This window comes from Thamnophis elegans, chromosome Z (assembly GCF_009769535.1).
Source record: "Thamnophis elegans isolate rThaEle1 chromosome Z, rThaEle1.pri, whole genome shotgun sequence".
NCBI lineage: Eukaryota > Metazoa > Chordata > Lepidosauria > Squamata > Colubridae > Thamnophis > Thamnophis elegans.
This window is the reverse complement of record NC_045558.1, coordinates 118553802-118579107: the sequence shown is the minus strand read 5'-3', so window position 1 is coordinate 118579107 and position 25306 is coordinate 118553802. Positions and strand designations below refer to the sequence as shown.

General features: G+C 40.2%; 1 protein-coding gene across 3 annotated transcripts; it reads right to left on the bottom strand.

Annotated features, from left to right (window-relative positions):
• Nucleotides 1-23: 23 nt before the first annotated feature.
• On the bottom strand, nt 24-25306 carry LENG8 (leukocyte receptor cluster member 8). Of its 3 annotated transcripts, XM_032234735.1 has the most exons (15): nt 24376-25306; nt 20674-20851; nt 20078-20179; nt 18304-18414; nt 16763-17084; nt 15309-15486; nt 13080-13265; nt 12203-12520; nt 10950-11078; nt 9618-9906; nt 8052-8153; nt 6668-6736; nt 4538-4667; nt 3711-3918; nt 24-1746 (listed from the first exon to the last, which is right to left on the bottom strand). In XM_032234735.1, the coding sequence occupies exons 1-15, from the start codon at nt 24411-24413 to the stop codon at nt 1584-1586; spliced, it is 2523 nt and encodes an 840-aa protein (XP_032090626.1). In that variant the 5' UTR covers nt 24414-25306; the 3' UTR covers nt 24-1583. The 3 variants fall into 3 exon arrangements, with proteins under 3 accessions (XP_032090626.1, XP_032090625.1, XP_032090627.1); XM_032234734.1 differs by lacking the exon at nt 24376-25306 and having other exon boundaries at nt 20674-21794; XM_032234736.1 differs by lacking the exon at nt 24376-25306 and having other exon boundaries at nt 15309-15432; nt 20674-21794.

Sequence of the window (25306 nt, the reverse complement as noted above, 5' to 3'; positions counted from 1 at the left end):
CACCACCACGCGGAAGCAGATGCTGCTGTTTTAAAAAACTGACTTTTAATCAAATGGAAGAAAATTCAGGTTTCTGAAAAGGAAAAAGGAATCTTTGAAAAATCCAGCCCAAGCCAAAATATCCCAAAATTACACATGTTCAAAAACAAAAAGAAAGAGGTGTTAGAGCAGAGGAGAACAGAGGGGAAGAAGGGATTATGAGAAGCTAAAGAGACTAAGAGTGGGGGAGAGGGTGGGAGAAAGAAAACAACAGAAAAAATTATTGGACAATCTTTCAAAACAAAACTGAAATAATGTGACGAGAGAAAAGTGAAAATGGGTGGTGCATTTTAAAGTTTACCTGTAAAGGACTGAGGACAGAGGGAGAAAAAAATAAATTAAAAAAACTTAGCATGACAACTCCAGAACACAATAGAAGAGGAGACTGTGAAGATCATCTTGTTTGTTGATCTGATTCACAGCTGCGCACCATGCCTTCTCTGGATTTGCTTTGTTTGTCGTGGCGACATCCTTGTGGGGTTTTGTTAACAAAGAAGTCTCTCACATTCTCCTTTGCGTAGGAAAAAAGTCTTTGAACTGGTAGGAAATATGTGAAGACAGATTTTGCTTTGCTCTTTCCCCCTCAGGCTGTTTTTGTGTTCGACCGGAGAGGTGGCATCTCTCAAGCTTTTTCATAGCCAGGCCGTAGCTCGGAAGAGGAAAAAACTGAGACAGTGTTAGTTTTTGAGGAGCATAATAAAGAACACAAAATGTGCACGCAAAACCTGAATTTTTCATCTTCAGAGGAAACGGTTAAATTCATCATTATAAAAGTAGAAAAACATGGGATTTTTTTTCTCTTAAGAAACAAAGAATTTGCCTAGTATTATTTACAACTTGTAGCTTCTGTACAAAACCATATTTCACATATATTCACATCTAGCCATATGCGCTCATGTACCGGTGCCTTTTTCAGATCTGCCAAGTGGAATAAAACAGCGCCTGGTGAGACTTTTACCAAAAAATAATAATTAAAAATAAATTAAGAGGGCTTGCTCTGTGGCTTAGGGAGAAGATCTTCTAGCTTTCTGAATCCTTAGGACAATGAAGAGATGGCAACACCCAGGGCAGCAATTTCCATCATCTCCCACAATTAATCCACAGATTTCCAACTTTTTATCCTGGCAATTTCGGACTACGGGGGAAGAGAGACAGGGGCTCTAGCAACTCATGGATCTTGACATGAGAGGAAGGGGGCGGGGAGGAACAGATGATTGTAAATGGTGCAGAACTATTCTTCCCTGAAATCTCCTTTCCCTGTTGCTGGCAAACCCCCAAGACTCCTTAGACCGAACTCTCTGCTCTTCTGCTTCCGGTGATCTCAGATGCCATCTGATGTCCGTGGATCTTACCCTCTTCTATCCAAGTGTGTTGTGGACAGCGGGCGAAGCAGCAGAGCAAGTCCCAGCTTGCCCACAGCGGCCAACTGTTATCTGATTTTATATACATATATACACGCACAAACACAGACATATATATATATCTATATATGTACATGTTAAAAACAGGCTAGAACAGGGCAGTGGGTTTTTGTTTTTCTGCTTTCAGAAATTGGCCAGGACCGCCAAGCTCTGCTTGCAGTCAATCTTGGTGGCGTCTGGACTAGTGTACACAAGGGACAGAGCTGCAAGGAAAGCTTGGCACTCCTCCTCGCTCTCGAAGGCCAGCTCTGACACAACGTAGGAGACCGGAAGCACCGGGCGGAAACTGAGGGAGATAAAAAAAGACACTGGTGAATGGGAAAGGGTAGCATATGAGAAACTGACAAGCAGCACATCCTGCTGGTGTGTGGCTCTTTACCTTTAGTTTACCCTGGCAATAGGTGGAAACAAAGTCAACCCGTCTTTCAAGTTTTTTCACTCCAGTATTTCAACTAACCTCGGAATTTCAGCAGGGAGGACATACTTATGGAAGGATGGACCTGTATATTATATGCTGCTTGCGGGCTTGCCAAATATTGGTTGGTCACTGAGGGAAAAGGGCTGGACCAGACATACTTCTGGTAAGAGTTCAGGTGTTTTCTTACGTTGAAAAGGGGAGAAATGGAACTACTCAGAGGCTTTGAGTATCTCCACCACTGCCACATCTCACAAAAATGAGAGATATTGAGTTTAAACTGCCTTCTGCCTATTGGAGTGGTTCTGAAACATGAATGGGGAGGGGGGGAGAAGTACTCTTTACAACAACTCAAGATGAACCGATTGGGATGCTCGAGAATGGAAACTGGTATACAATGTCTAGTAGATACCTTTTTTTTTTAAAGGTAGTTTGCCGAGATTTGTTTTCTTGGTATGTTTGCTGATCATGGTGCCAGTGTAATACAGTGTGATGTGCTTTTTAAAAATAATAGGTTAGCCAACCAAATCAAAAGAAGCATTGTGAGGGGTTGAAAGGGACCCTTGCTCATCATTAGAGAGCAGGAGACTCAGAAAAAGGAAACGATGATGTCTCTTCAAGACAATAGGGACAGCAATATAGAAAATAAATAAAAGTTGTGCCTCCATTGTAGAAAAATAACCCTGCAACAGACATCACTTTCTATGGCATTCTTGTTGGTGGCCAAGACTAATTTTTTGGAAAGCAGGACAGTGTATGGAAGAATACTATGTGAGCAATTAACACTTATTATTTAGAGCAAATTCAATTCTTCCTGCCTCCCTGTTCACTAATTATTCACTACCAGAGACAAGCATACAAAATAACAGATTTTATCTTTTTATCATTCACCAAACATTTTGCTCCTATGCCCTGGCCACTTCTTGCTCCCATGCTACAGTTTCTTTCTGCACCAAAGCTACCTTGATTCAATCACCGGGGATCATCTCTACAGCAGGGTCAATCATCAGTAAATCACCTCATCTCGCTGTCTCCCTATTTTATCTACCCAAAATGTGGGACTGGAAAAAAACAAAAAGGAGAGCTACAAATGGAGATATTGCCTCCTAATTGAAGACTGCGAGAGAACCAGGATGAATATTTAAAGCATAAAATGAAAGAGCAAAGTATAAACCACAAAGGCAATCTGGGATCTACTCTGATTCTTCCCACAACCCTGTATTTCCAGTTTGACTTTCCTTTGTCTAGTGGCTTATTTTACTATTTGATTTATATCTCACCTTTATTTGTGAAACTCAAGCCAGCGTATGCAATGCTCCCACCTCCTATTCTCCCCACAAGCACAAACCTGTGAGGGGATGTGGGCCAAGAGACTTTCCAATCACCTGCCATTCCTAAAGGAGGACTAGAACCCACAACCTGCCAGTTTCTAGCTCATCCCCTAAACTGCAGCCATTTCTTAAATGAACATTGTTTTCTAGATTCACATTTCAGAGTCAAAGATTTCTGCAAAAAAAAAAATGTTTTCTATCCAAGCGAACTAACAAAGTTCTAGCGACCTGGTAATGAGAGACAGCCAATCCAGTTTATAATTAAACATCCTAAATACTTGCCTAACTAGGCCGCAGCTACTGTACTTACCTGCCCAGGGCATAGACACCTTTCTTGAAGTTGCTGGAAAGAGTACACCATTTGACCCACTTTTTACTACTGGACACTATTCTGCCCCCTTACCAGACATTGCAACAAAGGTGGAGTGGAAGTGGGAAAGGAGTGTGCAGGTGTGTGGCATTCCCCTCCCATTTCAACCCGAGGACAGGTTCAGCTTCACATACGTTTTGATCATGGCTTTGAGGGCCGTTTTCCTCTCTCGTTCAGCAAACTTGTCAATGAGGTAGCCAGACATGCAAGGGGCTTGGCGGTACAGACAGAAGAAACGGTGGTAATTGGAGAGGGCCCAGGCAGCTCGCAAGGCAAGGGCATGTGCCACACAAGGGTCCGTTTTCAACTCCTTTGTCAGGTATGCCAGCTCAGTTGTGATGTCTACAGGAGAGAGAAAGGCAAGTCACCCCAAAAGTCTCATGAAATAACCCATTTCTCACTTACAGGTATTCTCCAACTTATGACCACTCATTTAGCAACTATTCAAAGTTATGATAGTATCGGGGGGGGGGGGGGGGCAAATTATGACTAGTCTTTGCACATGCAAAGCATCACTGTGGTTACATGATCATGACCGGAATGCTTTGCAACTGACTCACCTTTATGACAGTTGCAGTTTGTCATTCCAGAGTCACATGATCATCATTTGCAACCTTCCCAGTCAGCTTCAAAAAAGAAAAATAAATGGGGAAGCCAGCAGGGAAGGTTGAAAATTGAGATCAGGTGATATCTTGCTTAATGACTGCTTAACAATTTAATTTTAAGTCTCCTAAAATGACTGATACCAGCTATTACGGGAAAAATGTTTTGAGGAAGAGATATGGAGTCTGGGAGAATCTGTACAACTGCTTGGGTTAAACAGGCAAAGATCACAACCTGGCCAAAAGATTTATTAAGAGTGTATGTCAGAAATTCTTCACAACAGGAAGGATTCCCAGATGTTGAAGTAAATTCAAAGACTACCCTCAAAAGTCTATCTCCCAACAGGCCCACTACGCACCTCCAGAGTTCTTGGTAAAAATGTAATAGAGAATACGATAAGCAGTGAATTCTCCAACATTTCCTGGAAGATTCTCAGCATAAAGAGACTTCAACTGTGTCTGGCACTGGTTGAACTCCTCATGATCACCCTGGAAAAGATAAATCATCATTACGGAAAAAAATTTAAGGTGTCTCACATCAGAAATTTTGTTAGAGTACAATCTCAAATTGAGCAAGTCTGAGCTTTCTGGAAAGTTAGAAAGAAAAAAGAGGACTATCACCAGCTAGGACTCAATGATAGTATCAGGTCCCCATAGATCCCTATAGGAATGCTGCCATTTTGGCGGGAGGGAGGGGCAGGCGGTGATATTTTATGATGTTCCCTAGTTCTGGTCTTTCCTTCGATGTATCTTCCTGGGAATGGGGGTGGGTGGGTGGGAGGGATGAACCTGGGGCCATCTGTTTTGTCTGGGTTCCTGAGAACAACTTATCTTATTGCCTAAGAACAACTTCTAAGAACATCTTCTTATTGCTTTCTCCGCATAAGTTTTCACCACAACTTCACACCTGTGGACTGACTTACCTTGGAATGGACAAGAGGGGAAAGGTTTCTACAACTTTTAACCTAATGTTTTCCAACAGGAATTTTAGATCCTGCCTATTCTCCTTGCTAACACTAAAGGTAAAGGCTCCCCTTGTACATATGTGCTAATTGTTCCCGACTCTAGGGGGTGGTACTCATTTCCATTTCAAAGCCAAAGAGCCAGCTTTGTCCGAAGATGTCTCCATGGTCATGTGGCCAGCATGACTAAACACCAAAGATGCACCGAACGCTGTTACTTTCCCACCAAAGGTGGTTCCTTTTTTTCTACTTGCATTTTTATGTCCTTTCAAACTGCTAGATTGGCCAAAGCTGGGACAAGTAATGGGAGCTCACTGCATTACGCCGCATTAGGGATTTGAACTGTCGACCTTTTTGATTGACAAGCTCGGCATCTTAGCCACTGAGCCACTATGAACTAAGAGCTAATGGTACAGGTAGTCCTCAACTTACAACAATTCATTTAGTGACTGTTCGGAATTACAATGGCACTGCAAAAAATGATGACTGTTTTTCAGTTACAACTGTTGTGGCATCCTCATAATCACATGATAAAAAACTCAAGAGGCTTGGCAACTTACAACTGCCGTGACCTGGGATCATGTGATCACATTTTGAGGTTTTTTGACACGGGGAAGCCAGGTTCACTTAACAACTATATCACTAACTTAACAATTGCAATGATTCAGTTAACAACTGTGGCAAGAAATGTCATAAAATGGGGCAAAATTAACTTAATGTTTCACTTAAGACAAATTTTGGGGTCAACTGAGGTCTTAGTTGAGGATTACCTTTATATAATCAATAATTCAATCAAAATCTGAGCTAGACCAATTAGTTCTCTTGTATTACCATGTAGTTATGAGTAAAACATAAAAAGATAAAATGTATACTTTTTATGCTCTGCCAAACGTAGAAGGGGCTGCAATCTTTATGTCACGTTTATCTAATATTACACTATATCTATACTCCCTTGATCCAAGAGGAACACATTCACCATAAAGAAAAATCAAATATTTTCTACAATCCTTAAAGAATATGAATTGCCCAAATATTTTGGGGATAGGAAAGTGTACATGGTTAAAAAAAAAAGGCAGGGAGATAAAGTTGTTGAATAGGACTTCCAAGTTATCCCTCTAGTCATTTTCCTATTTTGGAAATAGGAAATTAAAAGTGTATTTTCAAAATTTGCCCAAGAAAATAGATTTCCTAAAATCTAAACTAAAAACAAAGAGGGAATTGGCTCCTTCTAGATCAGATTTACACTGTGTGGAAGTACCACATAATATAAGATGACTACTTCAATATATTTATCCAGTTTGTGGGGTTAAATAATTTCAAATTCAAAACAGGGTGTTTCAATTTCAAAATGATTCAAATGAGAACATTTTGCATGCTACTACATTCTTTCTTCCAAAGGGTATAGCTATATAATATTTATGTGAATAAGAAGTTAAATAGGGGAAAGATAGCAATTGATAAAAATGGAGTGAAATCTGGATCCATGGAGCATTATCTTATTAGAAGATTATACTAGGTAGGTCCTACCTTTTCCAGAGCTATCCTGGCATGGGTTTCATATACTTCCACAGTGAATTCTGCACGGATTCCTTGAACCTAAACAGAGCCAAGAGAGAGATTGCCAAGAATTCATATATTAGCTTGCGTGACTTGAAATTTCTACATACAGCAGAAGAAAGGAATTGGAATAGACATTCACTTAATGGCTACCACTATAGAGATTCACTTAATGAGTACCACAATCAACTGTAAAATTGAGCCTGTCATATGGGTGATCCACTTTATAACCATCACAACTTAGGACTCTTAATGAGCAAGGCTCCATCACAATTGTAGCTCGAGGAAAACCCCTTTGATGATCCCCATTCAGATGTACATTAAGGGCAGACTGTGGATATCTTTTACTTCCAGGGGATATTCCAACTCTTATTTCTAAAATCTACTTAACCTTCGCAATAGAAGGCAACAGTTGGCAATGGTGTAGGTGAACGGAGTAAGTTTTAAATTACTGCCCCACTAATGTCATATAGATGATAATCTATTTACAATTGGCTATATTTAACTAAACTAGCTATCAGGTAAATAGCAATAGCACTTATATTCCGCTTACATAGTGCTTTACAGCCTTCACTAAATCGTTTACAGAGTAGAAGGCTGAGTCAGCCTTGAGCCTGGCTGAGTCAACCTTGAGCCTGGCTGAGTCAACCTTGAGCCTGGTGAGAATTGAACTGCCAAACTGCTGGGCAGCCGGTGATGAGCAGAAGTAGCCTGCAGTACTACATTCTAACCACTGCGCCACCATGGTTCATAAAGAACCAGGGATCATTCTAACATTAAAAAATACAGTGTTTGTAGCTCATTCTCCTTTCATGGCATTAAACTCAGATATGTCATTAAGCATGTGTACATCAAAATTTAGAATGCATTCAGCTTCTGGATTCAGCAATTCAGCAATGTTTTAAATCTGGTAAAAAAAAATTCTATGGCATGCAAAAACTTGAAAACCTCCGATTTAAAAAATTACTGTCAAGACATTTTCTGACCTTTTTTTAAAAAAAAGAAGGGTGGGGGGACGACGACACAGGGATTGTTCCAGGTTGTCAAATTTTGCTTCTATCAAAGATTACTCCAATTAGTGTATAAATTAGTGTATAAAGCTCTGCTCCAATTTAAAAACCCAATTCTTATTCTAAAGTAGCTGAAGTTCCTCTAACTTCTCCACCTACAAAATGACAACTAGCAACCAAATATATTAAGATACATTTTGGCCTAACTATCATGGTGATAGCCAGCATGAAGTGGCCACATGTGACTTAACAATGGTTAAGTCTAATCATGGTCAAAAATTATAGCTTAGCATGCAAATTGTGACCATGACTTTCTGTCCCCACCAACGCCTGAACTGGCTTACTGTAAGGTCCTGGCGGATGGATTTCATCTGCTCGCAAGCATAGGCATAATCTTGCTTCTCTTTCCAGTGGGATTTTACTGCGGATAAGGATTTTTTAAGCACCTGGGGGAAAAGCGGGAAGCAGTTTAAAGATATCTGACAAACATTAAATGACTTCTAAAACAGCTCTGGATAAAACTGGACATAGCCCAGAAAACAGAGCCTTAAAAAAAAAAAAAGGACAAATGAAATATTTTGTACAGTCATAACTGCTGATGGAGGAATGATGACATTGCCAAGACTGCAGGATGGCATAATTGATCTACTGGATTAGCCTGCACTTTCTGTCCAGGGAATATTCAACATGATTAACAGAACTTATATTTAACAGTTCTCCATCCTCCCACCCCAAAAGAACACACCCAGTTTGTCATTTCCTGCCTATTATTATTATTAATATTTTTAAAGTCAGTCTGCAATTCAGCAGACCAAGTTGGGAGGTGATTGCCCATCCACCTAACTTTAAAAGATGAATACTGGACAAAGCAATTCTGTATAAGAGCAGAGTGTATGCTTGTTATAACTATAATAGGAGTAAAGGGATATATAAAGGAAGAGGAGGAAGAAGCAGATTTGCCCAGTCAGGTGTACAAGAATTGAGATAGTGTACTAAGACAGGATGAAGCGGTACCACTTCATCCTGTCTTAGTTCACTATCTCAATTATTGTACATCTGACTGGGCAAATCTGCTTCTTCTTCCTCCTCCTCTTCCTTTCTTAGACTTTTTCACATCCTATGAGAGCTTATTTCCTTGAAACCAACCCAGAACTGTATAAAGCAGCGGTCCCCCGACCTTTCCAGCTTTCCAGACCAGTGGTGGCAGAGGGAGAGAGGGATTGGTTCCGTGCAAGTAGTGAGTGAATATGTATAGCTCCATTTAAGCAAGCAGCAGGGCACCCACCGCTCCCACAAATGGAGCTTCACACACATGTGCATTCACCTGCTGATCACATAAATGGAATTACGTGCATGCACACTTGCCCGCCACTTGTGTGGCCCAGCTCCAGACAGCCATGCCACAGCCAGGGGATTGGGGACCCCTAGAATAAAGGACAGGTCGAAATAGAAAGCAGAAATAGAAGCAAAAACATATAGTCCTCAACTTACAACTGTTAGTTTAGTGATGTTCAAAGTTACGATGACACTGAAAAAAGTGAGCTATGATCTTTTTTCACACTTATGACCATAGCGGCCGCCTCATGGTCATGTGATTTACATTCAGACACTTGGCAACTGGTTCATATTTATGACGGATGCAGGGTCCCGGGGTCATGTGGTCCCCTTTTGTGACTTTCTGACAAGCAAAGTTCATGGGAAAGTCAGATTCCCTTAACAATGGCGTTGCTAATTTAAAACTGCAGTGATTCACTTAATAAATCTGGCAAGAAAAGTTGTAAAAAGGGGCAAAACTCACTTAACAAATTTCTCACTTAGCAACATAAATTTTGGGCTCAACTGTGGTTGTTAAGTCGAGAACTACATGTACTAGCCAGGCTCTTTTTGCTTTCCCCTTGGTGGTTACTCACTGAGAGAGGCCGGACAGTGGAGGGGTCTGGAGCACAGGTGAGGCGCAGGTAATGCTTTGTGATGTCTTGGCAGGTGCCTACAATTTTCAACTCATTCCAGTCAAGGCCATCAGAGCCAAGAGGGTCCAGAGCATTGATCTGTAAGATAAGAGGTTCGAGACGCAGCTTTTTCGGATGAGCTCCGTGCTGGAAGCGTGCTGCCCTCCGTTCCTTCTTGAACTCCTTTTCAGGGTCTTCATAATCCATAGTGTTGCGTTTCCGATTTCGCTTGGGAGGACCTTGATCATGTCTAGATGGACAGAGAGAGAGAGAGATGAACTGGATGAGTTAGTAAGACCCTTATGTAATCTCCCATGAAATACTTACAAGTGCTCGTGCAAATGTTTTTACACCAATTACTGTAATCATAGATCTGCATGATTATTACTGCTTTAATATCTCTGTTCACGGATTACAATTGAAACATAACATAAGCACTTCAAAGCATGAATGGATGTAGGACAATACCACAGGATATAGAAAAAAATGGGCAGAGATGGAGTCAAAAAGCTACAAGCAAAGGAACCATATCAAGAAATGCAATGAGCTAGAAAACTGAAAATTATGCCAAGAAGGTAGGAGGAACTTATGAGGTCTCTAAGAAAATGATTTGTTATCTGCAATCTAAAAAAACGAGACCAGAAATGTATAGAGAAGCTGGAGAAGTCCCAAGCCAATCAAAACCAGAAATGACTTTTTAAGAGCACATTTAAGCAATACACTTATTATACCTCTCCATAGATCTTTACAGCCCGCTCTGAGTGGTTTACAGAGTCAGCGTATTGCCCCCAACAATCTGGGTCTTCATTTTACCGACCTTTGAAGGATGGAAGGATGAGTCAACCTTGAGCTGGTCAAGATTGAACTCCTGGTTGTGGGCAGAGTCAGCCTCCAATACTGCATTCTGACCACTGAGCCATCACAGCTGCTCAGTATATATCTGTAGAGCCAAAACTGAAACTTCTGAAGAAATTTATGGTACCTCAAAGAAAAACCACATCTGCTATACAAATAATCGCACACGTCAGTGGGAAACAATAATAAAACTGGATTAACTCTGGGCTGGGCTTCACACTTGAATTGTCCAAATTCCCTAAGGCTCTTGCAGAGTAGCATGTGCCAAGGACTTTATGCGTAACAGTCCTGGATACAGCACTGCTGATTGCTGCTTCCTCTGAGGGCCAGACAAAAACTAAAAAATTCTTACAATCACTCTTACAAGTTCTATTTCCAAATTCCCTATTAGCAACCAGCAATCACATCAAAGGAAGGCCCTCTCCCCATGCAACTTGCCTTTTTCCTCGCTGTGCTCTCATCCGTCCTCTATCCATGTGGCCTCCCCGCCCTCGGTTTTTCTGAGCATTCCGCCGGCCACCCAGGCGACACTCATTTCCAGAATAGGAGCTGTCAGAATCTGAATCGCTATATAAAGATGAAGAAAATATTTACCTTTGGCTGTTATGTTAAACTCAAGGCCTGGTGTTGTTGCAATAAGCCTCCCCCCCCTTGCAAAAAAAGCTCAATAAAACGAACAGTATTATTGGTGCTGTAAAGGAACCAGTTTCCACAAAAGATAGTCCTCAACTTAACAACAGTTTGTTTAGTGATCATTTGAAGTTACAAAGGCACTGCAAAAAGTGAGTTATGACCTTTTCACTCCTATGACCGTTGCAGCATCCCCATGGTCACACAATCAAAATTCAGACATTTGACAACCATTTACCACAGCTGCTTTCCAGACTCAGGAGATCTCCTTTTGCAACAACTGTTACTAATTTAATAACTGCAACATTTCACTTCACAAATGTGGCAAGAAAAGTCGGTAAAATGGCACAAAACTCACTTAACCAATTTTGTACTTAGCAATTAATTTTGGGCTCAATTGTGCTTGTCAGTTGAGGACTACTTGTAGTCTTGGTTTGTAACTTTTTAAAAAACAACAACAGAAGATTCTACTCTAGTTTAATAGGCATGTCCTTACCAAACAGGTGAAGTTGGTCACTAGGACCAGAGGTTTAGTAAGTTCCCTGAGGATGAGCTCCAGTTTCACAAATCCGAAAGCTTCCAAGACTTACCGTATTTTTCAGACAATAAGATGCACTCCCCCCCACCCTAAAAAAAAAAGTGGGTGGTTGTGTCTGTGTGTCTTAAAGAACTAATATTGCCTGGGGATGGGGTGGGTGCAGTGCCAATCAGCTATTCTAGGCAGCGGGGATTGCTGCTGCCTATCACCACTGCCTGTTCAAACAAACAGGCCGCGGAAGCAATTTTTTTTTCTTGTTTTCCTCCTCTAAAGCTAATGTGTATCTTATAGTCCGGAAAATATGATAAATCTCTGGTGCTGGTAACCAACTCAGATTGGATTCTGCAAAGTTATTCTGGGACACATATATTTTGCCTTCATTTATCAGGTGGCATTATAATCACCGTAGCTGGGAACACATATGCAGGGAATGAAGTGATAGCTCCAACACAGAACCAATGGAACTGCACGATCCAAGATAATGGTTACAAATATATTCTATTCTTTGACCTCCATTGTTTACCTTCTTCGGAAGTGGCGACTGGGAGATCGGGATGATGACCGTGACCTAGAACGTGAATCAACACTTGAGGATGAGCTGTTTTCCTTCATGAAAACATTGCGGTTTCCAAATTTGGTGGGGAAGGCATTCCCACGAATCCGACCAGTCCCAGCTCCTCCGCTACCTCCCCCTCGCTGGGGCTGAGAATTGCCCCCACCACTCCTCTGCTGCTGTTGAGCAAGACTTGACTGCACAGAGGCACGTGGTGGGTGCAGAGAAGACACTTCCCAGCGCTGCTGTTTTTTCTTGGGGCTTTCAGCCAAGTTGTCTCGGCCCAAGCTGTAGAAGGAATAACAGATCTGCTGAATCTTAGGAAATGAGCAAGCTGCTCACCATGGCAATTAGATCATGCATTCATTATATGCACGCTCAACTCTAAAACACACACCAGCTAAAAAAGTGGAACATATTTGTGACCTAACTCGACTAGATGCAATCAAGTCTAGTAGCCTTATTTGCCTCTTAAGGAAAATCCTTAAAAAAAATAGAAATCTTCGTTTCTGGCAAAAATGCTCATTTTGGACAACGTATTTGTTGAAATAAATAAAAGTCAGTTACGTTTTGACCCACTTAATGACTGGCACAACTTCTGACCATAAATCAGAGCTCAATCATGGTCATACGTGGAGGACTACCTTTATTAAACTCTCCAATAAGTGACCATCTTTATCGCTCTCTTGGTGATCACTATCTTTTTGCCTCTTCTTGTCTTAAAATAATACTATCAGGAGGGACATGCATACAAAGCACTGAGCTAATTTGGCTTAATTTATGCACCAATAAAAAGATCAAATGCTCTCCAAATCCCGTGTCACCCTCTGCCTGCAAAGCTACGCACCCAGGCAATGGTTCCCTGCTCCAATCAATGGTATAGGCAGTGCCATCCTGTAGCCTGGCCTGAAGGACCTCTTTAAGCAGCTTCTCTGTGCGGTCTTTGTCCTCCTCTGACTCACAAGCTGTGAAGCAGCGCTGGACATACTCTTTCATGTCCTGTGGCCAATCTTCAGGCTTACCTGTGGAAGAACTATATGGAAAAAGAAAACATTAAAATAGCAAGGTTCTACTAATATGTTTATTTAACTGCAATCCATACTTTAGAAATGGTTAAGATTAGTTGAAAAGAAACTAAACAGTTTGCAAATCATGAATGAAAGCTTAACTATCTCAAGTATGCAGCTTGTTCTATTCCATCTCATTTTTTAAGCACAGTACCGTATGCTCCACTTTTAAACATTTGCATACTTTCTCATTGGCCCAATTGTTCCTGGTTATATTGTCACATGACAAGTCATAAGCAAATTGGCTGAGATTCAACCACCAATCTAAATAACTCTCCTAGGGCCTTACAAGGTATTACCGGTAATCCCTGACCCAGGACCTCTATTGAGCCCAAAATTTCTATTGCCAAGTAAGACAGTTGTTAATTGTTTCCTTAATTTTACTACCTTTCTTGCCACAGTTGTTAAGCGAATCACTGTAGTTGTTACGTTAGAAAGGTGGTTGTTAAGCAAATCTGGCTTCCCCATTAACTTTGCTTGTCTGAAGATCAGAAAAAGTAATCACATGACCCCGGGATCATGCAACCATTACAGTTGCCAAGTGGCTGTTTTTGATCACATGACTATGGGGGATGCTGAAAGAGTCAGAAGTGTGAAAAGTGGTCAGAAGTCACTTTTTTCAGTATTGCTGTAACTCTGGTCACTACACAAATGGTTGTAAGTCGAGGACTCCCTGTATTTCTTAACCAACAAACACAATTGCCATGAACCCTGACTCTTAGCATCCAAACATGCGGGCATGGCAGCACTGATTTTCCTGCTTCTGTCCTCTTGACATTACTCCTTCCCTTCCAGTGCATCACAACCTATCTAATGAGAAAGAGGCATCCTTCAAAAGGCTACTGCCACATTATCACAATCATTCCCCTGGATGTGAGGGATGCTCTTATACAATTTTCAAACATCCACACAGCAACCACACATGGCTTTATTCCATACTTGTACTTTTCACTTAGCTAGCTGCTAAGTGACCATTCAGAATTACAACAGATGCCCAAAAGGAGCAACCTAAGTATGGAATTCCGACAGCAGAATCCCAGCCACATCACTATAATCTGAGTGTTTGGCAAACGGCTCACTCTTATGGCTGGTTGCAGGGTTCAAAGTGACCACGGTTTACAATGTCATTTGCTGGTTTTCCAGCAAAACTGTTCACAGGGAATACACTGAGTAGCTTTTTTGAGCACTACATTCACTTCACAAGCACTGCATAAAAGTAAAAAGTGTCAGTCATGTGGATGCCTCCAACTTACAACCATCGTGACTTACGAAGGAAATTCTGAGCTTCGCTATGGTCGTATGTTGAGAATTACTCGATGGATCACCTGGTGGTATCAACTATGACCCTTACACTCCATAAAACACTGGAAAAGGCTGTACTTCCTAATATCCCTCAACGAGAACACATAATTTCCATAGCAACTTCCATCATAACTGAAGCACCACACTTTGTGTAAAATATATTTCACGCAAAATATGCCCGAAAATCACCCAGCTAAGATGACCCAAGGATGGGTTATATGCTAACATACTATGATAACCCAAAGAAAAAGCACCAGTATTTTGAGGCTTCCCCTAACCACTTGGCTGGCACAAGTTCGGATTGTGATGCAGCAATCCCTAGCGCACTTTTAAATAAATTTCCAATGAGCAGAATCCGATATATTTTATTTACATTATATTTATATTATTCAGACTCTAAAAGCTCTAGGAATGAGAAACAGCGATTGCTTCCCAAATAGAATTTTCCCCCAAGTCTGGGATTTGCCCAGTGCTTCATCTGAATTCTTTCATTTTACTAAAGCACGATAAACTCTTTATTCAAAGACAAAGAAACAAGAAGGGAGGAAAGTTTTTAGGACATTCCCACACCAAATTATTATCAATTTTGGCCCTCTATCCTGATTTTAATATTGCTTAAACCCCAAGATGTAAACTGCATGGAGTTACCTGGGTCATTTGGGCTGCAAAATAAATAAAACAAATGAGAAAATAGGAAAGGTGCAAACCTGTGATTGTGACGTTTCTCTGAATTCTGCTGGGAGGCAAAGTTTGGATGTTGCTGCTGCTGCTGCTGCTGCTGCTGCTGCTGCTGTTGCTGCTGCTCCCCAGAGCCGAAGTTCTGATTTGTTACTACAAAAGGACGTTTTGGAAGATTGAATTTTAGACCACCAGAACCAGGCGCTTCTGTTTATAAAAATAAAGAGAATCCATAGGTGTGTATATGCATGCATAATTTAAAAAAAAATTCTTTCCAGACTATAGCCTATTTCTGCCTCTCTAAATTTACAGATAATCTTCCCCTGAAGAGAAGCAGAGGCACCGAAGATTATTTTAACGGATTTCAATACTCCCAAAATTGGGAACAGCATATGTGAGGAAGCAGCTGTATGCATTTACAAATGCCCCTATGACAGTACCAAGAGCACTTTTGTCTATTTTCAAAAACATTAAAGGATGATAGAAGGTACCATTTTCATTTTAAGCCATGCATAACTCTTGCTAAAACTCTTGCTACAAAGGCAAGAACCTAGTCTTAGCACCAACAAAATGGCCTGAATCCAGAGAGCTTCTCACATGAATGAAAGGTTTTCCACTTGCCCACTGAAATGCATAAATTCATACCAAACTCCTATTCAATTATATCCTCCTTTATCAATTTATTCATCAGCTTTTCTCTATTCCCGTTCTTAATGCTGAGCTAACAATAAAAAAAAATCATGATTTTTGAATCTGGCATTTTGCTGCTTGAATTTGACAACATATTCTTGGAGATATACTAAGACGCATAAGGCTATTTATGTCTTGCAGGATATCCACTATATCCTCAGGGGACTAAAATGTCAGCAGCAGGGAAGCCCCAATCATGATGCCCGTTTCCCAAAGCCCAAATAAGATTTCTAAGTTCAGTAAAGTAGATAGAACCTTTTGCACCACTGTCCAACAGAAATGAGGGGGGACTGTGTATGCACACTGCCAACAATTACTCTTTTAATCCATACCAAAAACATGATGTGAATCAAATGTGGTTTAATATCCCTTCTCGAAGAGTCAGTAATTCTTTAAAAGATGGGTATTATTTATTCTGCATTAGAGAACATTCTCGATTTGACAGGTGAGCTACATTTGTTAAAAATGGCTTGGCAACTCTTTCTATAGGCTCAATCCAACAAATGAATGAAAACTCCTTTTTGAGTATGACACAGGAAGCTAAGCATTTCAGAGGCATTCTCTCTTCCCATCTCCCTGTATGCTAATAAATCTCAAAGCAGAAATTATTTCATTAAAGCAAATGCCAGTTTCAACTATGTCAAACAGAATGGCATAACACCAGAAGCCGGAAATAATGCTTCCTCCAGCTACTGACAACTCCCCTTCCAAGTAACAAAGTCCCTGAAAATGCTTTGCCTTCCTTTTCTGAAGGCCTATCCAGGCCCCTCCACCTCTACTCCCGGAAGCTCACGTTTCATGCGATTCCACAGCTGCTGTCCTTTCTTGGGCTTGGCTGCTTCCTGGTAAGAATGCTGCTGTTGCTGCTGCTGCTGCTGCTGCTGGTTATAGGAGGCACTTGACTGGTTTGACTGAGAGGAGTGCAACCCTCCAGCAGGACCACCCTGCTGCTGCTGCTGCTGCTGCTGCTGTCCCCCAGGGCCCATGGGTTGGTTGCTATGCTGTGAAGGGTGGTTGGAATGCTGCATAGGGGACTGTGGCGGGTTAGAGATTTGCATTTGCTGAGACTGGCTTGAGTACGACATCCCTCCGTCTTCCATGCCTGGGACTGGAGGCTAGAGAAAGGAGATTTGTGCCATTATTACCTCTGCCAGTCCCATTTTTAAAAACAGTTAAAAGCAGAGAGCTTACGGTGGAGTTGGGGAGCTAATTTAACCCCTCTCTCTTTCATGTAAGTTGATATAAAGATGAACTTCTGTACTGTTAACACTAAAACCCCCATCTATCAGATACAATGGCTGGGGACGAGAGAAATACAGTACAATGCCCTGAGGATCACAAACTCTTCCACGTGTTTACTCAAAGAGTTTACTTCTTTCTCCAAAACCAAAGATTATTTTAAAGTCCTGCTTTTATTATTTTTATAAACAGCTCAAGGTAGCAAATCATCTATTTTATTCACAACCACCGAGATTGTACTGAGAGAGGCCCAAGGTGGCTTAATCAGCTTTCGTGCCCGACGTTGTACTAGAACTCTATCTCCTGGTTTTCAAGCCAGCACCTTAACCTCTTGACCAAACTGGTCCTCATTTTTCATAATTCCAAAGTGTCTGCTCTCTGCCATTAGTGCAAGAAATGAGAAACCAAACTGGCGACACAGGATTAGAATGCAGTATTGCAGGTTAATTCTGCTCACAGCCTGGACTTTGATTCCAATAGACTCAAGGTTGACTCAGCTTTCCATCCTTCTGAGGTCAGTAAATGATTGTTAGAGGCAACATACCGACATTTTAAACTGCCCAGAGTGCTATAAAGTGCTATTGGCGCACTATTGGGGTGATATATAAGTCTAAGTGCTATTCGTATTGCATTGCTTTGTTTAGCTTCTGGATTCACAAGCTTGCTTTTATATGTTATTATCTTCCATTAGACTTCATTAACTATTGCACCATCGTCAGATGCTGCTGAAGCAACAGAATTGAGAAGGCAAATTATATTCGCATATTGTACAGTATACAATTGTCTGTGCTCATCAATTGCATGCACCAAGATGGCATTACAACCAGAAAATCTGCTCATCAATTGCTCTCACACAGCTAGTATTACAGCCAGAAACCTTTAGGAAAGTACCAGAAAAATCTAATCATCTCACTACTTGGCTATCTCTTCTTAATAAGGTAGTACTGAGAATTTCTGAGATGAATTTTGAACCTTTTGTGATTGGATTTGTGTATTTACAGTATAGCCTTACCCCACTCCGTCCATAAATAGGGGATTTCTTCTATTTCTTAAAATAGAAGAAAAGCAGTATTTAAATAAAGTGAAATATATTACCTGGCTCATACTCCCTTGATGCTGCCCAGGAACTGGTGGCTGTTGGGTTGTTGGGGAATAAGACCCTGAAACACCATATTGCCCAGAACCATATCCAGAGTAAACATTTTGCTGGGAAGGTAAATTATGGATTCAGATCAGTGAAGGGATACTATACACAATATGCAATATATAATTTTTGTATAAAAGCAGAAGCTAATTGGGTTTCTTGCCTGGATTCCATTTAGTGAATTTCTGATATTTCTGAAATCCCGGCCTCTCTTTGTACCACCTTTATGAAACTTCTGCATTTGTCTCATATATGTACAGTACAGTCCTGTAACTTCTGCTCTGTGACTTAATTGATTCTTAGAACCCTTTGCCCCCACTGCAAGGCTGCCTGAAATTGGCAAGACCTGAATCAGTTACCTACCCAAGAATTTGCCCCCTAGTTCTCTCTCTAGGAAACAGCAGGAACTAGTGCATTCCTCCCAATGTGTATTCCCCATTGTGTGCCTGTATTCCAAGGGGTGGGGGAGGAAGGAAAAGGTTCATTCCATGAAGTGATATTCTTGCGATTTGGGCTTACCCAGCAGGACTCCCCCCCCCCCCCCAATATACTCAGGGTCGATTTCTGAATAAACATTTGCTAATAGACTTGTTGCCATTCTGGTATCTTTTTTTGGTGTTCCCATTCTTTGGGATCCATCCTGCAAATCCTAAACTATTCAAATGCGTGCTCTTGAAAAATCTCTTTTTTCGTCATTAAAAACAAAAAGCGAGGAAATGTAGGGTTATTAAAATGCTCATCTGGATGGTTTTTGGAACTGCCCTTACATGTAATTGCAAACTTCAGCAATTCTTTGCTTGCCGTGTTCCCAAGCATGTACAAGGACACAGGATGAAACAATGTATAACCTGTAATATTTGCTGCTTTGAATGTATAACATTTGATTCTTTCATTGTGTGTGAAAACATGCATATTCCCATGAACACCAATGATGTAATTACTAACCAATTACTGTACTTTGGAGATTTGTTAACCAATAATGAAATAACACTTAAAGTAGGTGAGAACTGAGAAACTAAGAAACTATATAAATCATATCTGATGCTCAATAAAGGGCTGTTGATTCTGCTAACCAGGGATTGGTTTTTTTCCCCTCATCCTCAGCCTTCGGGAACAAATGCAACATTTTGGCACACAAATAAGTGCCAAGGAGGATCTATTTGCTTTCATCACATTATATGACCACTTTGGGATTGTTCTATTAAAAATGTAGAGATGCCTTGCCTCATTTATTCTACAGTAGTACACAGGTAGTCCTCGACTTATGACAACTGAGCCCAAAATTTATGTTGCTAGGTGAGAAATTTGTTAAGCGAGTTTTGCCCCATTTAGGACCTTTTCTTGCCACATTTGTTAAGTGAATCGCTGCAGTTGTTAAATTAGTAACATCACTGTTAAGTGAATCTGGCTTTCCCACTGACTTTGCTTGTCAGAAGGTCACAAAAGGTGATCACATTTCCCTGGTACACTGCAACAGTGATAAATATGAACCAGTTCTCAAGCATTAGAATATAAATCACATGATCTTGGGGATGCTGCAATGGTCATTAGTGTGAAAAATGGTCAGTGCCGTTGTAACTTCAAACAATCATTAAACAAACTGTTATAAGTTGAGGACTACTTGTATTCTACTTTTACAAGACTTGAATCCCTCCCCAGCATCCTAGTTTAAGACATTCTAAAGGGACCTTATAAAGTTAGCCAAAGCCAAATGCTATTACTTACCATAGGATAATAGTAATTATAAGGGTAGAGATAATTGTATTGTTGATACCACTGGTAGTATTGCTGTTGCTGCTGCAGGGATTCCCCTTGCTGTGCTGAGTACTGTAAAAATAGAAGTGTGTCATGAACTGATCAAAATGCTTCCACCCACTACTATAAAGTGAAAATAAGAGAACTTGTGTAACAAGTTCAAACCTTTTCCTCTGATTGATTTCAGAATGGCAGATCCTGTGGCAGACCAGTGCTTTAAAATCCCCAAAATGCAGATTCTAAAGCCGTTTCAGAATACAGAAGTTCTCCTCTTTTTACATAGTCCCCAATTAAAAAAACAGTGTGTTCCATCATCTCCAAGAGATACATCAATAGAATACTGGCATTAACTTCATTCATTTCCAGATTCCCCACTTAAAGACTTTCCTCAGAATACAGATTTTGAACAGAATTTGGTTTCTTATTGATTCTGAAATTCTAGGTTATCAATAAATCCCAGTTTAAATGACCAAGGCTGATTCAAACAATTTTATGTTTTCAAATTATAAATTTAAGACACAAACAGTAACGCAAGCGCATTTAAAGAATCAATGGCTCCCTCTTACCTGTGCGTTAGCTTGGCCATTGGTTGCCCCTTTACTGTTGCCAGAAGCAGCTGCAGCATTGGCCTTGCTAATATTAGCCAGTGCTTGCCGAGCCTTCTCCCATTCGGGGTTCTCATGCATTGGGCCTTCCATCCCGTTTTCTCTGGTGCTTGCAGTACCCAAGTTGTATTGTGAAACCCTATAAAATAGAAGATAAAATAGATGAAAAAGAAAAAAGAAATTTGCTAAGACTTTTATTCCCATTATCATTGAAACCACATAGGATCTTCAACTTTCAGATGTGTTTGTCTTCAGTTTTTCAGAACTCACTGCCCAAGAGTTTGAACAAGAACAGCTAGTAAATTTAATTTGAACTCAGATTCAGTCTAATTGAGCATTGTTTTTCAGTTCCTGAGTCATCACAGAAAATCCATCTACATAAACACCAGCTATTATGACTTTAGAGTTGCTAAAGAATAGTTTCAAACCAGGTCGAGAAAAAAAGTGATGCAGGAAGAGATTCTGTTTCATTAGCTTCACATGATTACAAGAGTAAAAATTACCAAAGATGTTATGCTTCTCTGCTCATGGACCTTAGCCAATATATAATGCCAACTCAATTATATCTGTCAATCCAGAATCTATGTTTTACTTCCATTTTTTATGTCAGTTCCTAATTCCACCTTGAAATAAGATTAACAAGCTCATACATCTATGTAGACTATTATCTGCCCATCTATTTGCATTCAAAATATTTAACATTTATAACCTCTTTACTTTGTTCTCCATATAGTATACTTCAAATTAATTAATTGTGAAACCAGCTTTCAGATTAATAAATTTCTGACAGTTCAATTATCAATTCTAGTCACAATGAAAGTTTTCATAAGTAAGTGTATACATTACAGGTACTTGACTTACAACCATTCATTTAGTGACTATTTAAAGTTAAACGGCAAGGAAAAAAGTGATTTATCACTGTTTTTCTATATTTACGACCATTTCAGTTTCCCTGTGGTCACATGATCAAAAATTGAGCCCTTAGCAACCCGCATGTATTTATTATGGGATCATGTGATCACCTTTTGTGATCTTCTGAGAAGCAGAATCCACGAGGAAGCCAGATTCACTTAACATCCTCATTACTAGATCAACAACTGCAGTGATTCATTTAACAACTGTCACAAGAAAAGTTTTAAAATGGAGCAATGTTCACTTAACAATGATCTTGCTTAGCAATAGAAATTTTGTAGTTGTAAGTTGAAGATTACCTATGTAAACTTTTTTACCCAAGCTGTCATTACTCTTTTCCTACATTAGGCACTAGGATATTACACTGAAACTCCCAGTATCAGTCATCATACTGTCTGCTATTGGAAGGCCAGACACTGCCCACTTGTGACTCAAAAACTTTGTGAAAAATGACATTACAGTATATTCCTGTTTACTTCATTTTTATGATGCATTCTCAGGTACGTCAGAAAAAAATATTTTTTTAAATGAGACAAAGTACCTAGTACTTTTAGATTATTTCTAGAACACAACCAGTTGCATATTCCACCGATCCAGAATTCTGGGATTTTAACCTCATCTTAAATGAGCAACATGCTTTTCCTGCCAGCAAGAATGAAGTGCCTTCTGTGCTGTTTAGTATTATGCACTAAGAAATTTGACTTCTCCCATTAGCAAAATGTGTTTAGTCACTCCAACTGGCAAGCATAAGCAGTTTTGCTCAACTAATACCAAGGCATACTTTTTTTTAGTTTCACAATTCGCCCCCTTTACAACATATGTTATGGTAAGTCTGTCAGGTGGCACAAGATACTGGATTTTGTTTTTTAAGAATTAGAATTTTTATTCATATATGTGGCAATGCTACAAAAATTAGTTTCACATTTAATATTAAGAATCTGAAAAAGGTTCTTTTTATATCTATGTTGAGAGCCTGCCCTCTTATTATGTTCTGGTGATAGGAGTAAGGAGTTAAGAGAATTAGCTTAATGCTTAGCTGCCTTACAATCAAATTCTCAGGACAGCTCACAATAAAAATAAGAACAAATTAAAGCTGCCTATATATCACAAAAAAGTAGAAAAATAAAATTATCAATAATCATGCATTTTACTAAGACAAAATGACAACAAAATTTCAATATTATTTGCCCAAGAATAGATTTTTATCAAGTAATGAATGAGCCAAAACCAATACTCACCCACATCTGATGGCTAAAAGAGTTATTTAACCTATCCTTCTACCATGATATCTTGATGGTCAACTATGCAAGACCTATAAGCTTGTGATATCATCAGCATTATGATGTCATAAGCAGAATGTTAATTTCAACTTGAATCAAGTTTAAGAAAGTGGTTTTGCTTTGAATTTTGTTACAAAATACTGCTTTTTAAATTAATACAAATACATTGTTTCCATTCCTTGTCAAAAAACTCAAAATCAGATAATTCTCAGGAAATCACTCTCTTTGAAGATATGAACATCTTTAGCTAAGACTACATTAACTCAGAAAGCTGTTGTAATTACAAATCTTTATTGATGAGATTTTGTTTTACTTTATATGGTCTGTTATTTCCAATATCTAATTTATAAAGTCCTAAAATATTTTATCTAACTTTAATTATTTACTTATTTAAAAATCCACATTGTCTAACCCAAATCCAAGGAAGTGCATTAGTTTTAAAGCAGGGGTGTCAAACTCGCAATCTGAATGCACCACACGCTTGCCACGCCCATCACTGGTTTAGCGAGGGGGGAAAAAGTTGTGATACGTCATGTTGATGACGTGTCATCACAAGTTTGACACCCATGTTTTATAGTGTTTTATAACAGAAACAAAAAAGAGTTATCTTCAGGGAACATGTTTATATTATTGAATAGAAATTCTTTATCTTTTAACATGCACAACGCAGTTAACCTCTAGAAAAGTTAGATCAACTCTATAGGTTAGCAGTAACTAAAATATAAGGTTAGATAACAATAAAAAAGCAAATCCAAATTGCTTACAGAAATGAGATGATCTGAAAAATTTGAAAAAAATTACACTAATTTTTTTCTCAAAAAACCTTATAAACAAGTCTGGAAGCAAAACTCTTTTTAAAAAAAGAGCTAAATTGAAACCCAAAGACTAATCATTCCTGATTAGTGTAACAAAATTCACTGCATTTACTAAAGATACTGCAATGATTATTCCTTTTACCTCAAACCTCTTACCCTTGAGAATTTCGTAGGAGTTCCTATCAAAAAAGTCAACATGTCACAATTTAGTAGCCTTGCCGTCCCATAAGTACAAACAGATGCAGTTGCTTTTCTTCCCTCTCCCTCAGTTTTAAGTTTGACTGTGATATTATCAGTTGTAGGTTGGAATCCTCACTTTAGAGATAAAGAAGAAAAATCCAATACCTAGTATCTTTCAATTCAGAAGTGAATAATTTGTATTTCAAAAGATGTTGCTGTCCCAGCAGCCACTACAGCAGGTGGGAGTTGGTCCATCAACATCTAGACTTGTTGCCTATCTTTAATTACAACATGGAAAGAGGATAATGTGCTTTTAAAAACAAACACCCACTTAAAAAACAGTACATCACTTCACATAAACAATGCCAAGTTATAAGGCTTTGCTAGTAGACATGTTTTAAATCAGCTCAGCCGTACCCAAATCTTAATTCTCCCCTTCATCACAAGCTGAAATTAAAATAAAAGTGTGCAATCACCATTCTGAAGAATGCTGGTCCCCTATATTGGCAGCCATAATCTAATTTGTGGAAGAAAGCAACTGTAGGTATGGAATGGTTGCAAATCCACAGCCTGGCAAGGTGTCTTTTCTTCCTTCTTCTTCTTCCACAAGTAGAGGCCAAAGAAAGGAAATTAACCAGGGAACAGGCACATCTCAAGATCGTGGGTACACCTGTATAGCACACCTCCTGATGCCCCTTTTAATCATAGGGCAAGCCAAGCGCTCAAGAGCCTCAGGAACTTCAGATTTCTCAACTAGTAAGTCAAGGGACCCCCTCTTCCAGCTTCTTCCAACAAAGCGAGATGCTATGTAGTATCACCCCGCGTCCCCCCCCCCCTGGGTTTTATATTCTTTGTGCTTCCCCCCCCCCGTTTGTAATTACATCACACCTGAGGCCCTTCTGTAGTGTAACATACTCTCCCCGCTGTCTGAGGCATTAAAGGCTAAGATTCCCCCACCCTCGGGGCCCAAAAGCTTCACCCACAACTCTCCACTGCCGCCCACCCTTCCCTGCTACCCCCTCTCAGCGCCCCGAAAAAAAGACTCCCACCAGAAATTACTCGCTCGGTGCCTGCATACCACAGGCACCCCCTGCACGAGCTGCCCTCGGCCTTTTCCCCCGCGCGGCACTTACTCCGGCAGTCTCACTGCCCTCGCCCCCCCACTCCCCACTTCTTCCTCCTCCGGCCCTCAGCCTAACGGAAGGAGCGACGGGCCACCCGCTCAAAGCCCCGGCCGCCTCGCCCCCTGTGGCAAAAGAAGGCCACGTCCTGGCGCCACAGTCCGAAGCAGCCCCGCAGATTTCGTCAGCTCGAGTACGGAGCAGAGGAGCCCTAGCGCTTCCCAAAATGGCGCCCGCTGACTCTTCCCTTCCTCTCCCCAGTCTCAGCTACCAGACTCCTTCCTTC

Excerpts from the sequence above, each read along its gene's own strand:
- LENG8 (XM_032234734.1), bottom strand. The coding sequence starts at position 20,922 with ATGATAATGGGAATAAAAGTCTTAGCAAATTTCTTTTTTCTTTTTCAT. Across the intron at positions 20,180-20,673 it reads ATGGCCAAGCTAACGCACAG|TACTCAGCACAGCAAGGGGA; the intron begins GTAAGAGGGAGC and ends CTATTTTTACAG. Across the intron at positions 11,079-12,202 it reads AGTCGCCACTTCCGAAGAAG|CGATTCAGATTCTGACAGCT; the intron begins GTAAACAATGGA and ends ATCTTTATATAG.